The sequence below is a fragment of the Oncorhynchus nerka genome, linkage group LG16 (genome assembly GCF_034236695.1).
Source record: "Oncorhynchus nerka isolate Pitt River linkage group LG16, Oner_Uvic_2.0, whole genome shotgun sequence".
Taxonomy (NCBI): domain Eukaryota; kingdom Metazoa; phylum Chordata; class Actinopteri; order Salmoniformes; family Salmonidae; genus Oncorhynchus; species Oncorhynchus nerka.
This window is the reverse complement of record NC_088411.1, coordinates 6,587,037-6,603,476: the sequence shown is the minus strand read 5'-3', so window position 1 is coordinate 6,603,476 and position 16,440 is coordinate 6,587,037. Positions and strand designations below refer to the sequence as shown.

The window sequence follows — 16,440 nt, the reverse complement described above, 5'->3', positions numbered from 1 at the left end:
ATAAAAACATGTATTTAACCTTTATTTACAATGATGGCCTACACCAGCCATCCCTGGATGACACTGGGCTAATTGTGCACCACCCTATGGGACTCCCAATCAAGGCCAGTTGTTTTCATTTTTTTATCAACATTTTACTGCTTGCATCAGTTACTTGATGTGGAGTTCCATGTAGTCATGGCTCTATGTAGTACTGTGCGCCTCCCATAGTCTGTTCTGGACAAGCTGTTGTTTGTATGCCTCTGGGACCAACTCATAAGCACGAAGAATAGCAGCTTTAACAGTGTCATGATCTGATCTCTGGATAAGAGAAAGCAGCGTGCACTTTCTAAGCCTTTCCCACAAGAACTCTTTGGAGGAGCAGTGACCAAATATGCCATTTTAGGGATGTGGCAATCTGCTCAAACAGAGTAAAATATACATCAACCTGCTTTTGGTTGAAAGGCAGTACAAGTCGGCTGTTCCAACCAAAATCAAACTCTGTTGAGGGTGGCCTGACTGGATTCGGAATGCTTCGGATTCAGATCTCCCTTTGTCGCGCTTCCAGCTCCAGCTCTTTTAATCAAATAAAATTGTATTCATCACATGCGCCTAATACAACACTGTGAAATGCTTACATGCCCTTTACCAACATCTTAAAATGCAGTTATTAAAACAAATAATTAAATAGCGGCAGTATAATAACAATAACGAGGCTATGTACAGAGGGTACCGGTACAGAGACAATGTGGAGGCTATATACAGGGGGTACCAGTACAGAGACAATGTGCAGTGTACAGACTCAGACAGGGAGAGGTTGAAAATGTCATTGAAGACACTTGCCAGTTGGTCAGCGCATGCTCGGAGTACACGTTCTGGTAATCGATCTGGCCCTGCGGACTTGTAAATGTTGACCTGTTTAAAAGTCTTACTCACATCAGCTACGGAGAGCATGATCACAGCTGTCTGGAACAGCTGATGCTCTCATGCATGCTTCAATGTTATTTGCCTTGAAGCGAGCTTAGAAGTAATTTAGCTCGTCTGGTAGACTAATGTCACTGGGCAGTCTGTAATAGTTTGAAAGCCCTGCCACATCTGACAAGCATCAGAGCCGGTGTAGTACGATTCAATCTTAGTTGGCAGGTAGCCTAGTGGTTAGAGGACTAGTAACCGTAAAGGTTGGAAGATCGAATCCCTGAGCTGATAAGGTAAAAATCTGTCGATCTGCCCCTGAACAGGCAGTTATAACCCACTGTTCCTAGGCTGTCATTGAAAATAAGAATTTGTTTTTAACTGACTTGCCTAGTAAAATAAATAAAATAGTCCTGTATTGATGGTACGTCGGAGGGCATAGCGGGATTTCTTTTAAGCTTCTGGGTTAGAGTCCCGCTCCTTGAAAGCGGCAGCTTTACCCTTTAGCTCGATGCGGATGTTGCCTTTAATTATTGGCTTCTGGTTGGGGTTTGTATGTACGGTCACTGTGGGGACGACGTCATCGATACACTTATGAATTAAGGCAGTGATTGATGTGGTGTTATACTCCTCAATGCCATCGAAAGAATCCCGGAACATATTCCAGTCTGTGGTAGTAAAACAGTCCTGTATTTTAGCATCTGCTTCATCTGATCACTTTTTTATAGACCGAGTCAATGGGGATTCTTGCCTTAATTTTTGTTTGCAAGCAGGAATCAGGAGGATATAATTATGGTCATTTTGTCAAATGGAGGGCGAGGGGGAGCTTTGTACACGTCTCTGTTGCACATTTAACATGCTGGTAGAAATTTGGTAAAACGGATGAGTTTTCCGGCATTAAAGTTCTCGGCCACTAGGAGCGCCGCCTCTGGGTGAGCGTTTCGGTTTACTTATGGCCGTACACAGCTCAATGACTGCGGTGTTAGTGCCAGCATCGTTTTGTGGTGGCATGTAGACAGCTACGAAAAATACAGATAAACTTTCTTGGTAAATAGTGTGGTCTACAGCTTATAATGAGATACTCTACCTCAGGCGAGCAAAACCTTGAGACTTCCTTAGATTTCGTGCACCAGCTGTTGTTTCCATAATACATAGACCACCAACCCTTATCTTACCAGAGGCCGCTGTTCTATCCTGCCGAAAGAGCTTAAAAGCCGCCAGCTGTATGTTCTTAATGTCGTCGTTCAGCCACGACTCGGTGAAACATAAGATATTACAGTTTTTAATGACCCGTTGGTCGGATATTTTATTACTGATTGATTGTACGTTGGCTAATAGGACTGATGGTATAGGTAGATTACCCTCTCGGCGACGGATCCTAACAAGGCACCCGGATCTTTGTCCACGATTGTCACGCCCTGGCCATAGAGAGGCTTTTATTCTCTATTTTGGTTAGGCCAGGGTGGGCATTCTATGTTTTGGATTTCTTTGTTGTTTGGCCGGGTGTGGTTCTCAATCAGAGGCAGCTGTCTATCGTTGTCTCTGAGAACCATACTTAGGTAGCGTTTTCCCACTGGGTTGTTGTGGGTAATTCATTTCTGTTCAGTGTGTTTTGCACCTGACGGAGATGTTTCGGTTGTTCTTTTGTTGCTTGTTGTATAGTGTTCAGCTTTACCATTAAAATGACGAACACGTACCATGATGCGCATTGGTCCTCACCTTCTTCCACCAACAGCCGTTACAACGATACTTGTGTACAGTTTAATAAAAAATGTAAAGCTAAAATGTTAATTCGTATTCAACCCATTTTGTTATGGCAAGCCTAAATACATTCAGGAGTAAAAATGTGCTTCACAAGTCACACATTAAGTTGCATGGACTCTGTGTGCAATAATAGTTTTTAATATGATTTCTGAATGATTACCTCATCTCTGTACCCCACACAAACAATTATTTGGAAGGTCCCTCAGTCAAGCAGTGAATTTCAAACACAGTTTCAATCACAAAGACCAGGGAGGTTTTTCAGTTCCTTGCAAAGGGCACCTATTGGTTAAAAAAAAGCAGACATTGAATATCCCTTTGAATATGGTGAAGTTAGTAATTACACTTTGGATGGTGTATCAATACACTCAGTCACTACAAAGATACAGGTGTCCTTCCTAACTCAGTTTCCGGAAAGGAAGGAAACCACTCAGGGATTTCTCTGAGGTCAATGGTGACTTTAAAACAGTTACAGAGTTTAATGCCTGTGATAGGAGAAAACTGTGTATGGATCATCAACATTGTAGTTAGTTCACAACACTAACCTAAATGACAGAGTGAAAAGAAGGAAGCCTGTACAGAATATAATTATTCCAAAACATGTATCCTGTTTGCAGCAAGGCAATACACGTTTTGTCCTAAATACAAAGTGTTATGTTTGGGGCAAATCCAATACATTACTGAAAACCACACTCCATATTTTCAAGCATAGTGGTAGCTGCATCATGTTATGGGTATGCCTGTGATAATTAAGGACTGGGGAGTTAAGCAAAACCTGGTTCAGTCTGCTTTCCACTGAACACTGGGAGATTAATTCACCTTTCACCTAAAACACAAGGCCAAACCTATACTGCAGTTGCTTCCCTAGAAGACAGTGAATGTTCCTGAGTTACAGCTTTGTCTTAAAAGTACATGAAAATCTAAGGAAAGACCTGAAAATGGTTGTCAAGCAATGATCAACAACCAAATTGACAGAGCTTGAATAATCTCTTAAAGACTCCCACAGAAAAACTTAGAGCTGTAATCGCTGCTAAAGGTGCTTCTACACAGATTTCACTCATGGTTGTGATATATTTCTGTATTTCATTTTCAATACCTTTGCAAACATTTCTAAAAACTGGTTTCACTTTGTCATTATGGGGTATTGTGTGTAGATGGGTGATAGAAAACATCTATTTAATCCATTTTGAAATCAGGCTGTAACACAACAGAATGTGGAATAAGTCAAGGGATATAATACTTTCTGAAGGCACTCACAATACTATTGTGAGTCACAGCACACAGTTCACAAAACCCTCTAAATGATGCAGTGTACAAAACACACACACACACACACACACAACCTCCTGATTCTCAATCTCCTCCCTTATCTGTCTGTCTCTCTGTTATCCACAACAATCCCAACAGATTGAGTACAAGAAGAACTCCAAGGAGAACCAGTCCCAGTTCAGCTTGTCCATGGACATGGTCAACCTGAGCCATGCTAAAAAAGCCCAGGCCCTTGCCAGCGACCTGGACTACAGGACGAAGCTCCACCACTACACCATCCTATCCGACGACATCCAAGTACAGCAGGCCAAAAAGGCCTATAACCTGCAGAGCGAGGTGAGGCAGAGAGGGGTGGGCCATAGGCGGCACTGGTGGAGGGTTCTATGTGTGTTTGATAGACTAAAATGAACAGCCTATCCTCTCATGCAGATAATAGAATTTGAGAGCCAATGTTTAAAGGGGTAATAGTGGTCTTTGGTCTTATAGTTGAACAGTCATAAGGTATGTTTGAATTTACTTGAGATCTTCAGGGTTGAGGTTTGGTGAGAGGGTCGGGACAGCAAAGGGAAGGTGAATAGGGATTTAGGAAAATATCTATATGGGTGTTATTCAAGTTAGTGTTTACTATCAAATATGAATGAATTGTGAACTCTTTTTCGGTCTCACACTCTTTGCCTGTCCCCCCCCCTCACGCTCTCTCTTTCACTCTCCCCCTCAGAATCAATACCGTTCAGATCTGACCTGGATGAAGGGAGTTGGCTGGGAGGCTGATGGATCTCTGAATGTGACCCAAGCCAAGAAGGCTGGAGAGCTTCTCAGTGATGTCAGTATAATAGGGTAGAGTGTGTATGTGTGTTTATTATTGTATTTTTGATTTGTTTCTTTAGTGTTGACTCCTCACTTTGTTTCCTCTCACAGAAAAAGTACCGTCAGAAAGTGGACAACGTCAAGTTCACCCAGGTGGCCGATACTCCCTCTATCAAACACGCCAAGAAGAGCCAGGAACTGCAGAGCAAGGTGAGGTTGGCTGATAATTTGCTATAACCCTGTCCTGCTCTTTTCTTCTGGCTGTATTCAGTCGGCTTGTGTTTGATTGGCTATTTCTCCCGTCAGCTAACGTATAAGGCGGGCAACGAACAGATGATGCACCAGTACACCATGGACAAAGATGAGCCACTCTTCAGGCAGGCCAAAGCCAATGCAGACCTCCTCAGTGGGGTAAGGACTCTGGCAGACTACATACTATTAGTTAATTTTAGTATATTGTGAACAAACGGTATCCTTTCAGATCAGCTTACATTACGGCGTTAGCTAATGGGGATCCTGATAAAAATGAACATACTGCTGTAACGCTATGCGGTTCGTAAGGATGGCGTAGCTAACAAATCTTCAGCCAACATATAACGTAACTTATTTGGAAAGTCATTACTTTATTACATTGCTCAAAATGTTAACATCTGTCATAATTAGTTAAAGCGATGAATTTGTATCCACTCTCGGACTTCGGTCGCATCATTTCTGCCATTTTCTTCAAATCTGAAAACGTTGTGAAGCTCCGCCCATTTTCAGAAGAATTGCATTATGGGCCCTAAAAGCACAGAAAGTGTCCACTGCTTGTATTCTTCGTATTTTGGCGGATTTAGTACGACATCCGGGAACATTTGGCATATTAACTGTATCCATACTATGAACAATAAGCATATAATATACTCAATTTACGTCAAACAGTGCGGTTGGTATGAGTATTCAACCACAGCTCTGGGCAATTTACATCACACAGTGCGGTTAGTATGAGTATTCAACCACAGCTCTGGGCAATTTACATCACACAGTGCGGTTGGTATGAGTATTCAACCACAGCTCTGGGCAATTTATGTCAAACAGTGCGGTTAGTATGAGTATTCAAACACAGCTCTGGGCAATTTACATCACACAGTGCGGTTAGTATGAGTATTCAACCACAGCTCTGGGCAATTTATGTCAAACAGTGCAGTTAGTATGAGTATTCAACCACAGCTCTGGGCAATTTACATCACACAGTGCGGTTAGTATGAGTATTCAAACACAGCTCTGGGCAATTTACGTCACACAGTGAGGTTAGTATGAGTATTCAAACACAGCTCTGGGCAATTTACGTCACACAGTGAGGTTAGTATGAGTATTCAAACACAGCTCTGGGCAATTTACGTCACACAGTGCGGTTAGTATGAGTATTCAAACACAGCTCTGGGCAATTTATGTCAAACAGTGCGGTTAGTATGAGTATTCAAACACAGCTCTGGGCAATTTACAATTCATGTCTGTCTTTTAACATGTTCCATCATTCGATCTTGTTCTCATTTCAGAAAGTGTATAAGAGTAGCTGGGAGCAACAGCGAGAGAAGGGCTTTGAGTTGCGCATGGACTCCTTGTCCATCCTTACAGCTAAGGCTAAGAGAGACCTGGCCAGTAACGTGAGTTACCCCCTTAATGTATTCGTTAACCTTTATTTGACCAGGTACCAGGCATAGCACTATGCTAAGTATCTCTGTCACTCACAGAAATGCATTGATACAAGAACAGCAACAACATAATCACAAATGCTAATTTTAACAGGATGTGGTTGGTCAAAATACCAATCAGAAAGGGTATGGTAGGCAGGGATTAGTCCCAGAAGTTAGTGTTAGGGATGGGGCTAAATGTCCTTTTCAAGGATCTCTTCTAACGGCCACTAATGAGAAATCTCTGACTGGCCAGGTGAAATACAAGGAGAAGTACGAGCAGACTAAGGGGAAGATGATTGGGGTGAAGATGGTCACTGACGACTCTCAGATGGCGCACTCGGCTCTGGCCACCCGGTTGCAGAGTGATCGCCACTACAGAAAGAAGTACGAGGACACTAAAACCAAGCATAGTGCCTCTTTGGACATGTTGACCATGACCCACGCCAAGAAGGCCCAGGATCTGGCAACTGAGACCAACTACAGGACCTTCCTGCACAAGTACACAACTCTGCCCGGCGACATGAAGGTGGCCTGGGCCAAGAAGGCCTACGGACTACTGAGTGATGTAAGTTTTACCTGCTGGAACTACATTTCCCAGCATTCTCAGTCACGTAAGTCTAAGGCTGCATTCACAGCAAATCGGAGTAATAGTAAATATAAATCCCGACTTGGAAAAAATGCTCACGCCAGCTTCCAAGCTGTACATACAAGTTGAAAACTCTCTGGTCCCTAACTTTCCCTATATGCTGAACGCTGACGTAACCTATTACCACAGAAATGACTTTGATGACAGCAATTTTTGGCAGTTAAATATATATATATATATATTTTTTTACAATATATATATTTTTTTAACACCATAATTTGATTGCGGGCCACGTGATAGCTGAACTTTTAGATTATGTTTGCTGTAGCTAGTTAGTTGTTAGCGTTCTAAACGAGTTCGAAGCAAGTGAAAGCTCCCAAGTTGTGGTTCCAAGTTGACAATCGTTCCTCTGATTACTCCGATAGGGCATGAATGCGGCATCAGAACAACTAAAGCACCAGAAATGTCTGCTGGCATTTTTCTATTTTACCCTAAATACAGATATCATTATATCATAGATGTTGAAGGTTATTTGCATATGGACCTTTTACAGAATGAATGCACCTTTAAAAGGTTTGTATTTAATGTATGAATTAAATTAACATGTGTTTAACCAGGCAAGTCAGTTAAGAACAAATGAGTATTTAAAATGACGAACTGGCATGAGAGCTGTTCCTTGTTTGTGTATTCAGAAACAGTACAGGTCGGATCGGAACTGGATGAAGGGCGTGGGCTGGGTGGCAGCAGATTTCCTGGATGTGAAACAAGCAAAGAAGGCTGGCGAGCTTGTTAGCGAGGTAACATTTAAATCCTTAACCTAGAAAAGAATGCTCAATCTTAGGTCAATGAGGTCTTTGTTCACAGCTGGAAATACAAAGTTGCACCAAACATACAAACACTTGATATAAAGGGGAATAGAGGACATACTATATGACTGGGTTAAGAATCACATACTTTCATACTTAAATCGACTATATATGACGCTAAATATATAGTTGAAGTTGGAAGTTTACATGCACTTAGATTGGAGTCATTAAAACTCGTTTTTCAACGACTCCACACATTTGTTGTTAACAAACTATAGTTTTGGCAAGTTGGTTAGGACATCTACTTTGTGCATGACACAAGTCATTTTTCCAACGATTGTTTACAGACAGATTATTTCACTTATTCACTGTATCACAATTCCAGTGGGTCAGAAGTTTACATACACTAAGTTGACTGATTTTAAACAGCTTGGACAATTCCAGAAAATGATGTCATGGCTTTAGAAGCTTCTGATAGGCTAATTGACATTGTTTGAGTCAATTGGAGGTGTACCTGTAGATGTATTTCAAGGCCTACCTTCAAACTCAGTGCCTCTTTGCTTGACATCATGTGAAAATCAAAAGAATGTCTGGATCTTCCTTGGGAGCAATTTCCAAACGCCTGAAGGTACCACGTTCATCTGTACAAACAATAGTACGCAAGTATAAACACCATGGGTCCACGCAGCCGGCACACCGCTCAGGAAGGAGACGCGTTCTGTCTCCTAGAGATGAACGTACTTTGGTGCGAAAAGTGCAAATCAATCCCAGAACAACAGCAAAGGACCTTGTGAAGATGCTGGAGGAAACGGGTACAAAAGTATCTATATCCACAGTAAAACGAGTCCTATATCGCATAACCTGAAAGGCCGCTCAGCAAGGAAGAAGCCACTGCTCCAAAACCGCCATAAAAAACCCAGACTACGATTTGCAACTGCACATGGGGACAAAGATCATACTTTTTGGAGAAATGTCCTCTGGTCTAATGAAACAAAAATAGAGCTGTTTGGTCTTTGATGATTTCTTTTGAGGAGGAGGAGGTAGGGAACTGGTCTGTTTGCCCAATATAATGGAGCAAAACTGGCGGAGGAACAAAAATATGAAAATATACCAGTTTAATTTGAGGACAAGGATGTTGACGGCTGTGCCATACAGATTGTAAAATAGCTGGGAAGAGATTTTTGATGTACTGATTTCATATCACAGGGTGTATGAGTTGACATATAAAACAACGCAAGATTCAAGACTTCATGCTTTTCAGCTAAAATCATTGTACAGAATTCTTGCCACCAACAACATTTTGAATATTTGGGGCATACAACCATCTCTGCAGATTTTGTTGAGAGGATAAAGAATCAAAAGACCATTTCTTCTGGTATTGCCCTCAGGTAAGCCTGTTTCTGGTCTCGGGTTCAGGAATGGCTGAAAAAACACAACATTAATCAAAAATGTACCCTAGAAATAGCATTGTTGGAAGATCTGGAGAGACCGGGTCAGTCAATTACTAATACTCTAAGTAAAAATGTTTATCTTCAACTGGCAATCTGTAGATTCTATTTGATAGATTAAAATGGTTTGTTAAACATCACAGCATAGTTGAAAGATATATGGCTCATAGAAATACAAAGAGGCTGGCCAGAAAAGGTAGGTGGGGTGGATTGAGGGAATCTGAGAGTTGCGATGTGGAACAGGAGAAAAGTGGGAGTGAAGTTGCTGGGCGGAGGGTGGAATGGACAGTCAAAGAGTTTTAAAAAAGGAAAAAAATATGTATAACTGATACTAAAAAGGAACTTTGTTAGATCCAATGCCAGTTTGCCTCAGGCTGATGCCACGCAAGAGCTTGTACATGTGGACACATGCATACACACACTCACATTCAAAACGCACACACGGAAACACACACACTCATGAAATAGTGCCACACATGCACACAAACGCATACAGTTGGCCTTGCTGTTTTGGGTTTTTGTTGTCCTTGATGTCTTTTGTTTTTGCATTGTTTTCTGTTTGTTTGTTTGTGTCTTTTTTGTCTTTTGTTCTTTTTGTTGGTTGTTTGGTGCATTGGGTGGGTGGTGGTTTTGGTTGGGTGGTTGGTTGGAAGGGGACGGTGGCTTGGGGAGATGAGGGGAGTTGAGGGGGAGGTTTTTCAGGAGGGTCTTGGATGGTTGAGGGGCAGCGCTCGAGGGGAACTGTTGGGGGATCTTGGATGGATGGGAGCTTGGGCCAGTGGCCGAGAGTTTGCTGGTTCGGTTCCCCGATTCAACTGGGTGAGGGATCTGTCCTTGTCCCCTTGGGTGGGGCACTTGACCCTGGTTGCTCCTGTCGGATGCTCTGGATGGGAGTGTCTGCTAGATGATGGAATGTAATGTAAATGTTGAGTGGCTTCACTGCAGATAGATTGAATGTTTTTTTAAAAAAATGTAATAAAAACTATTTGGTTGTAATCACCTCATCACCTCTTGAAGAGCATGGTCAGACCACATTTCTGATTATTCTATGTAAAACAATTGTGCACATTTAGCTCTATGATCAGAGTTATACAGCAATTAACTAACTGCATGCTTTTCATGATCAGTAAACATCAATTCATCATGTAATTTCAGATATGTAGGGTAGCCTCACAATGTCGCTCAATATTAGCACCATTAATTGGATATTTGAGTGATATAAAATAAGTGAATTCTATCTGACAAGCATGAGTGGTTTATTTTTGCATCTATTGTGGGCTCTGCCTGTCAAGTAGCAGAAGCGAGCATTTGCCTGTTTACTTCGCAAGCTACCAGCAGAAACCTTGTCCATAGTGGTAAGTACTGTTGACCTAATGTACTTTTTCGCAAACCAATGTAGGCCTACCTAGAGAAGCTAGCTAACATGATCCCCTTTTCAACATTGTTTTTAAGAGTGTTTAATTACGATTGCTGCTGACACATGATATAGGCTACATTGATTGATGAACCGGGTGAAATTGGCTAGCTAGCTAATAACAGATCATGTCAATATGGCTAGTAAAAAAGCAAACTTTCAGGGGATAAAGTAAATGACTATATCCAAATATTATTTGATTTCCTTGCCATCTATAGCGGTGAAAACAGTAGTCCAACTTGCCGATGTCAACCTCGTTCCAAAATACTCATCTCTGATGAAGCAAAGCTAAAGGATGTTGTTTGTTTAGTACATGCCAAATGGATAGGTACCTGCACGTATCTGAAATTACATTATCATTGATGTTTACTGATCATGAAAAGTTACTTACTGTATAACTCTCATGGAGCTAAGTGTGCAATTGTTTTATATTGAATAATCGGAAATGTGTAGTTCTGACTATGCTAAATAGGTGATTATACAGTATTAAAACCAAATAGTTAACATTTAACTATCCCTTAAAAACGGCACATAGTTGTTAATGGTTTTGGGGAGCTGGGGGTCTCCTTGCCCACCAGCAGCCAAATCAAGCGAATTGTGAAGTTTTATTGAAAAACAGCTACAGTATAGTATATCATAACGTCTTTGTATTGCTCTGCACCTTTTCCTTCTTGACCTCAATCCAACCGTGACACGATATGTGAAAGCAATATGATTGACCCATCTCATTATTTTAGCTAGCAGTGAGCCTTAATCCTTCACTTCTGTGAATATCTGCAGGGGTGATTTTAAATATGTAAAGTAATGATCTTTATTATAATTTCCGTAACAACTATTTCAGCTCCAGAACAGTCTAAAATAGATTGACATTAACTGGGGGTAGAGTTATTTTGGACCCAGCCTACCTCTTATTTGCTTTAACGTCTTATTTGTTTTATTGTAAAGTGTGTTTTACATTTTAAATGCATTTTTAATACAGTTCGATTTTATTTCATTTCACATACTGTGCTTTATCTGTGGTGTTTTCCAGAAAAAGTTTATTTCAGAAAAAGTACCGTCAACATGTCAGCGATCTGAAGTTCACCAGCGTGGAGGACACTCCCGAGATGGTCCAGGCCAAACTCAGCAACAAACTGGCCCTAGACGTAAGCCCACCAGTCATCTATACATAGCGACTAAAAAGGGACACTACTTAAACTCTGGGCGGTTGCTTTGGATCCGATAACACATGTGCACTAACTCCGTCTTATAAGGTAAAAAATATAAATAAATGACACACCATTCATAACCTACAGCGATTTCCTTGTTGGAATCGAACTCAAATCTTACTGCTGGCAATGCCATAAGCATGCATCCCCCTCCCTCTTCCCACAAGCTATTTATCATGCATTATGAATATAATCAACGAGGTCAAGCTCAGCAAAAAACAAAAGTAGTCATCTTAAGGCAATGCATTTGTTTATCCATTGAAATGACATCCCTTACATTGTACTCATTCTGCTTAGATGCGGTTGCTTAATTTCATTATTTTACAATGGGAAAAGTGAATGGGGAAAACGGTTGGAATATCTCGCCTGTCTGTTATTTCTTTTTAAACAAACTCAATAACATCTTCGGTCGTCCTGGCAAAGACACGTCGTTAAAAGATTTGGCAACAACTGCTTGCAGTTCTAAGCCAAATGTGATACTAAAGGAGATCCTGAGGGAAATCGACGAGTATCAACAGCTTTATGCTATGGAGGAACAACATACTCCGTCGTAGAAAGATCCGGCTACCTCACAAAATAACTCTAACCCTACAAAAATAGAAAGGCCGATTAATCTAAAGACACTGATGACTTACTTACATTTTGAAGTAGAGGCGAGTGTTCTTGCTGGAATCCATGCAACAATGGAACAGTTGGATGAGGAGGTAGCAGGGCTGAGGGGGAGTTAGGAGTTTAGCCAGAGTGACATTCTCAAGCTCCAAAGAGAAAACAAGACACTCACAGCCAAGGTAAAAAAAAAAACACACGATTCCAACATGGATTGTTTACTCAGGGAAAACAGGGTGATGGAGGAGACGCTACTAGACATACAACGTCGTAGCATGCGTGAAAATCTAATATTTTGGGGGGATTCCCGAGGACGCATCAAATAGTCCAGAGGGGGCGATCAGAGTTCGTGCAATCCACTTTGAAACTTCCTATATAGACGGTAAACAAGGTGGCTCAGTGCGACAAGACCAACTCAAAATTTGAACACGACCAACAAAAGGTGCTGATCTAAAGCAGGGGAAGCGAGCTTAAAGGGACCAAATACATTACCAATTTCCCCGGGAGATAAACGAACGTCGCAAGAGGCTGTATCCTGCACAGAGGCAACAGCGGGAGAGAGGTAAGCGTGCCTTTCTCATTATGGACTGCTCTTCAGAGACTGCTCCATAACACCTGTACTAAATTCTACCGGGACGTCAGGTTACGGAAAAAAATTGGAGCTGAACAAATATTTGAACACTATGAACTTTATCAGCACACACACACTCAATTACATACACGCTTAAACATTATTGTGAAACTTCTCAAATGTAATGTTTGTGTTTGTCTATCCTTTGTATGTCTGTCTACATGTTGATATATGTTTAACAAGCAATGGGAAGATATCAGAACAGGGACGTTATGGAATAATAACACATTGTACGGAATACATTTGTACTGTAGTGAAGCCGTCTCTAGAGTAATGCAAGGTCTCTTTCATGATCATGTGAAATGTCAATTGCAATGGAAATGCTGGGATGTGTTTTTCTCTGAAAATGTTGTTACATTTCAATATGATGCATCTATGATGATGATACGATATGGATTACAATTATCATCCGGAATATTAAGGCTATGCTCATTTCATGTTAAACACAGACACTCAACAATGCAAATTGTCTGGGTTATTATTTATTTGGACATCACACGTTATTGTCTTACTCTTATTCAGACATACACACTTTCACATCCAATATCATACACATAAACCTACTGTAATGAACGAACACAAGGGAAGACGGAGAGCTGGTTTCAAGCGCAGGGCGCAGCACGTGTTTATTGTAAACGTTTTACAAAAATAAAGGAGAGCTCGAAGAGCTCAGATGCAAACAAATGTATATGTCCAACGTATCGACAGACAATCTGTCTTCATCAAGGTATAATGACAAACACTGCGGGGTGACTCATTTATATAGTGTCAAAAGACACAAAGGTGTCTGTAATCATGGCCAGGTGTGGCCTGATATCATTGGTTAATTCTATTATATTGAAAAAGCATACAAAAAACATAAATGGATAGCGTACGATCATAGATACAATTTGGCTACATAAGCCTAGAAACATTTACAGTAGCAAAATCACAATAATGGCTAGAGATCAAAGTCTACGTTGAGACCGAAGGTAGCAAGGGTCTTTAAATTAAAGATCCAGGCAGCATCTCGTTTTAACAATACATTTGAGGTCACCCCCTCCCCTAGGGAGGGTGAAAATCGATGGGTTGCTTCCAAAAAGTGGGCCGCAACTGGGTAAGTCGAGTTTTTGCACTTAATAGTGATACGATGCTCCGAGATACAAAATTTTAATTCACGCTTTTATTTTAGGATTTTGAAATGGATACCACGATTGAAGAGAAACGCACACCTCTGCAAGGAGCTGTTAATGATGGCCTATTCAATGAACTGATAAACTAACCAAGCGCTCCAGGACAAGTTGTCTACAGAAATAACGGAACTTAAAATCAAGCAATTCAACCAAGACAAAAAGGGACCGTTCATCCGTGTTTTTCATTTATCAAGCAAGATATTGAGCCCTGCCCATGTCTCCTTGCTAAATAAAGACACTGTTTTTCAGAGGAGCTAGCCAACAACACAGCGAACACAAACTTCAAACTGAAGTTGGGAAGACTGCAAACTAGATACACTTAATTTCGTTTAATATTTTTTTTCAATTGACATTTCTTTGTATATATGCATAAAAATGATACCAGCTGATTCCTGATTTCGATTGCCTTTTAAGAAACGTTGCCTGCGTCTCTCTCGTCCCGACCCCCTACACGTTCACTACTATGGGACAATTTGAGACTGAATATAGAAACAATGTTGCAAATGTCGGAGAGAGCGACAGAAAGGGTTATACAAATCTCCGCTGTTGAAAACGTAATGTTTGTCAAAAAAAAGTGAGATAATGTCTGCATGATTTTTAGTGAAGATCAAGTTTAACTTCCTTGGCTGGGCTGATGACAGTGGATTGCGCAGTCAGATGAAGGGGGAAGGCAGCGCAGCGCAAGTGGGGACATTTAACACTAACCAATAGCAGGTCTTAGCAGTAACACGGTTAGTAATGGCATTGGTTTTGAGAGCGGAAGTGCAGCCTATCCAGCCGGGACGCACAATGCTCTTATGCTCATGGAACAACAGATGGGCTGGTGAAACTTGTATCTATAATTAGAAACATAAAAAACAAATTATTTTCCCCCAATTTTAAAACATTCTTCTAAAGGATTTTGCTGCTTGTGAGACTGCCTTGAAATTATTCTTAATCACCAAAGCTTTATTGAAAGACCACGTTTGGGAACAACAAAACAGTACATTCCCTTTGTATTATTTTTGATTTTGTTGAAGTCATCTCGAACTATTTGGACTGCAAACTTATTTTTCAAACCAGGATGCATTCTACTGTTGCTATTATTAGTTACTGTATCCTATTTAAACGGTATCAATCCATGGTTTAGGACAATAATATTCCGTGCCCTCCAGCCGAATTGTAGTTGATGATAACTCAACGATTTTCAATAGCATACAAAACTTGAGAGAACCGCATGCAGAATTAAGCCATGAAAAACGTTGATTGGCCAGTGAATGGTCAAGTCCTCATCACACTTAAAATAAATACATTCTATCAAAACCCAGCCGTTTTGCGCTACCCGCGGTGGAAATAGCAACAACAAAGAATTATAGCCCTGAACATGTAATTTCTTACAGACAAGAAAATGCTTCATTCGTTGTAGGACTGTACAATAGTTTTGTGACCACAACAAGGTTGACCTGTGTTTTTCAGAGGCTGTACAGGGAAAAGGGGGAACATATGAAGCACAACTACACACTCTCCGGAGATCTGCCTGAACACGTGCAGGCCAAGCTCAATGCCATGAACATCAGTGAGGTCAGTACCCTAGACGCACACACACTCATGCAAAGGTGAATAACGAATAGAGTGCTGCCTATTCATCCATCCATCCATTGATCCATTAATTTACCCGTTCTCTCACTTGGTTTTGCAGATAAATCAAGCAAATGTGGATAGTTATTTTTTCTGATTTACCTATCGTTGGATCCATTTGTGTCGGTAGTTTACGGACTCTGAATTTTTTTGTCTTGGCAGACCCGCTATAAGGAGTCGTGGACTAAAATCAGAGATGGTGGCTACAAGCTCCGTTTGGATGCCATTCCCTTCCAGTCAGCCAAAGCGTCTGGGAACATACTTAGTGATGTGAGTTTGATTTTACGTCATATATATAATGTTACTATATTGCATATAAAGAAAGACCATGAAAACTGTCAACACATTTTTTCATGAATTAATGCTGTATATATTTTAGAGTGCATTCGGAAAGTTCACTTTTTCCACATTTTGTTACTTTACAGACTTATTCTAAAATTGATGAAATACATGTTTTCTCTCATCAATCTACACACAATACCCCATATCGACAAAGTGAAAACAGGTTACTTATTTCCATAAGTATCCAGACCTTTTGCTATGAGCCT

The 16,440-nt window shown here is 40.8% G+C and overlaps 1 protein-coding gene across 3 annotated transcripts in view; it reads left to right on the top strand.

Moving 5' to 3' along the window:
* The window catches only part of nrap (nebulin-related anchoring protein), a 105,680-nt gene that overhangs the window by 50,333 nt on the left and 38,907 nt on the right, over nucleotides 1–16,440 (top strand). For all 3 annotated transcript variants that reach the window (XM_065002373.1, XM_065002372.1, XM_065002371.1), the window contains 10 exons: nucleotides 4,060–4,257; nucleotides 4,640–4,744; nucleotides 4,840–4,938; nucleotides 5,035–5,139; nucleotides 6,267–6,374; nucleotides 6,658–6,969; nucleotides 7,683–7,787; nucleotides 11,705–11,803; nucleotides 15,731–15,835; nucleotides 16,055–16,162. In XM_065002373.1, the coding sequence (XP_064858445.1) occupies nucleotides 4,060–4,257; nucleotides 4,640–4,744; nucleotides 4,840–4,938; nucleotides 5,035–5,139; nucleotides 6,267–6,374; nucleotides 6,658–6,969; nucleotides 7,683–7,787; nucleotides 11,705–11,803; nucleotides 15,731–15,835; nucleotides 16,055–16,162 (1,344 nt within the window). The remainder of the gene's footprint in view (nucleotides 1–4,059; nucleotides 4,258–4,639; nucleotides 4,745–4,839; nucleotides 4,939–5,034; nucleotides 5,140–6,266; nucleotides 6,375–6,657; nucleotides 6,970–7,682; nucleotides 7,788–11,704; nucleotides 11,804–15,730; nucleotides 15,836–16,054; nucleotides 16,163–16,440) is intronic.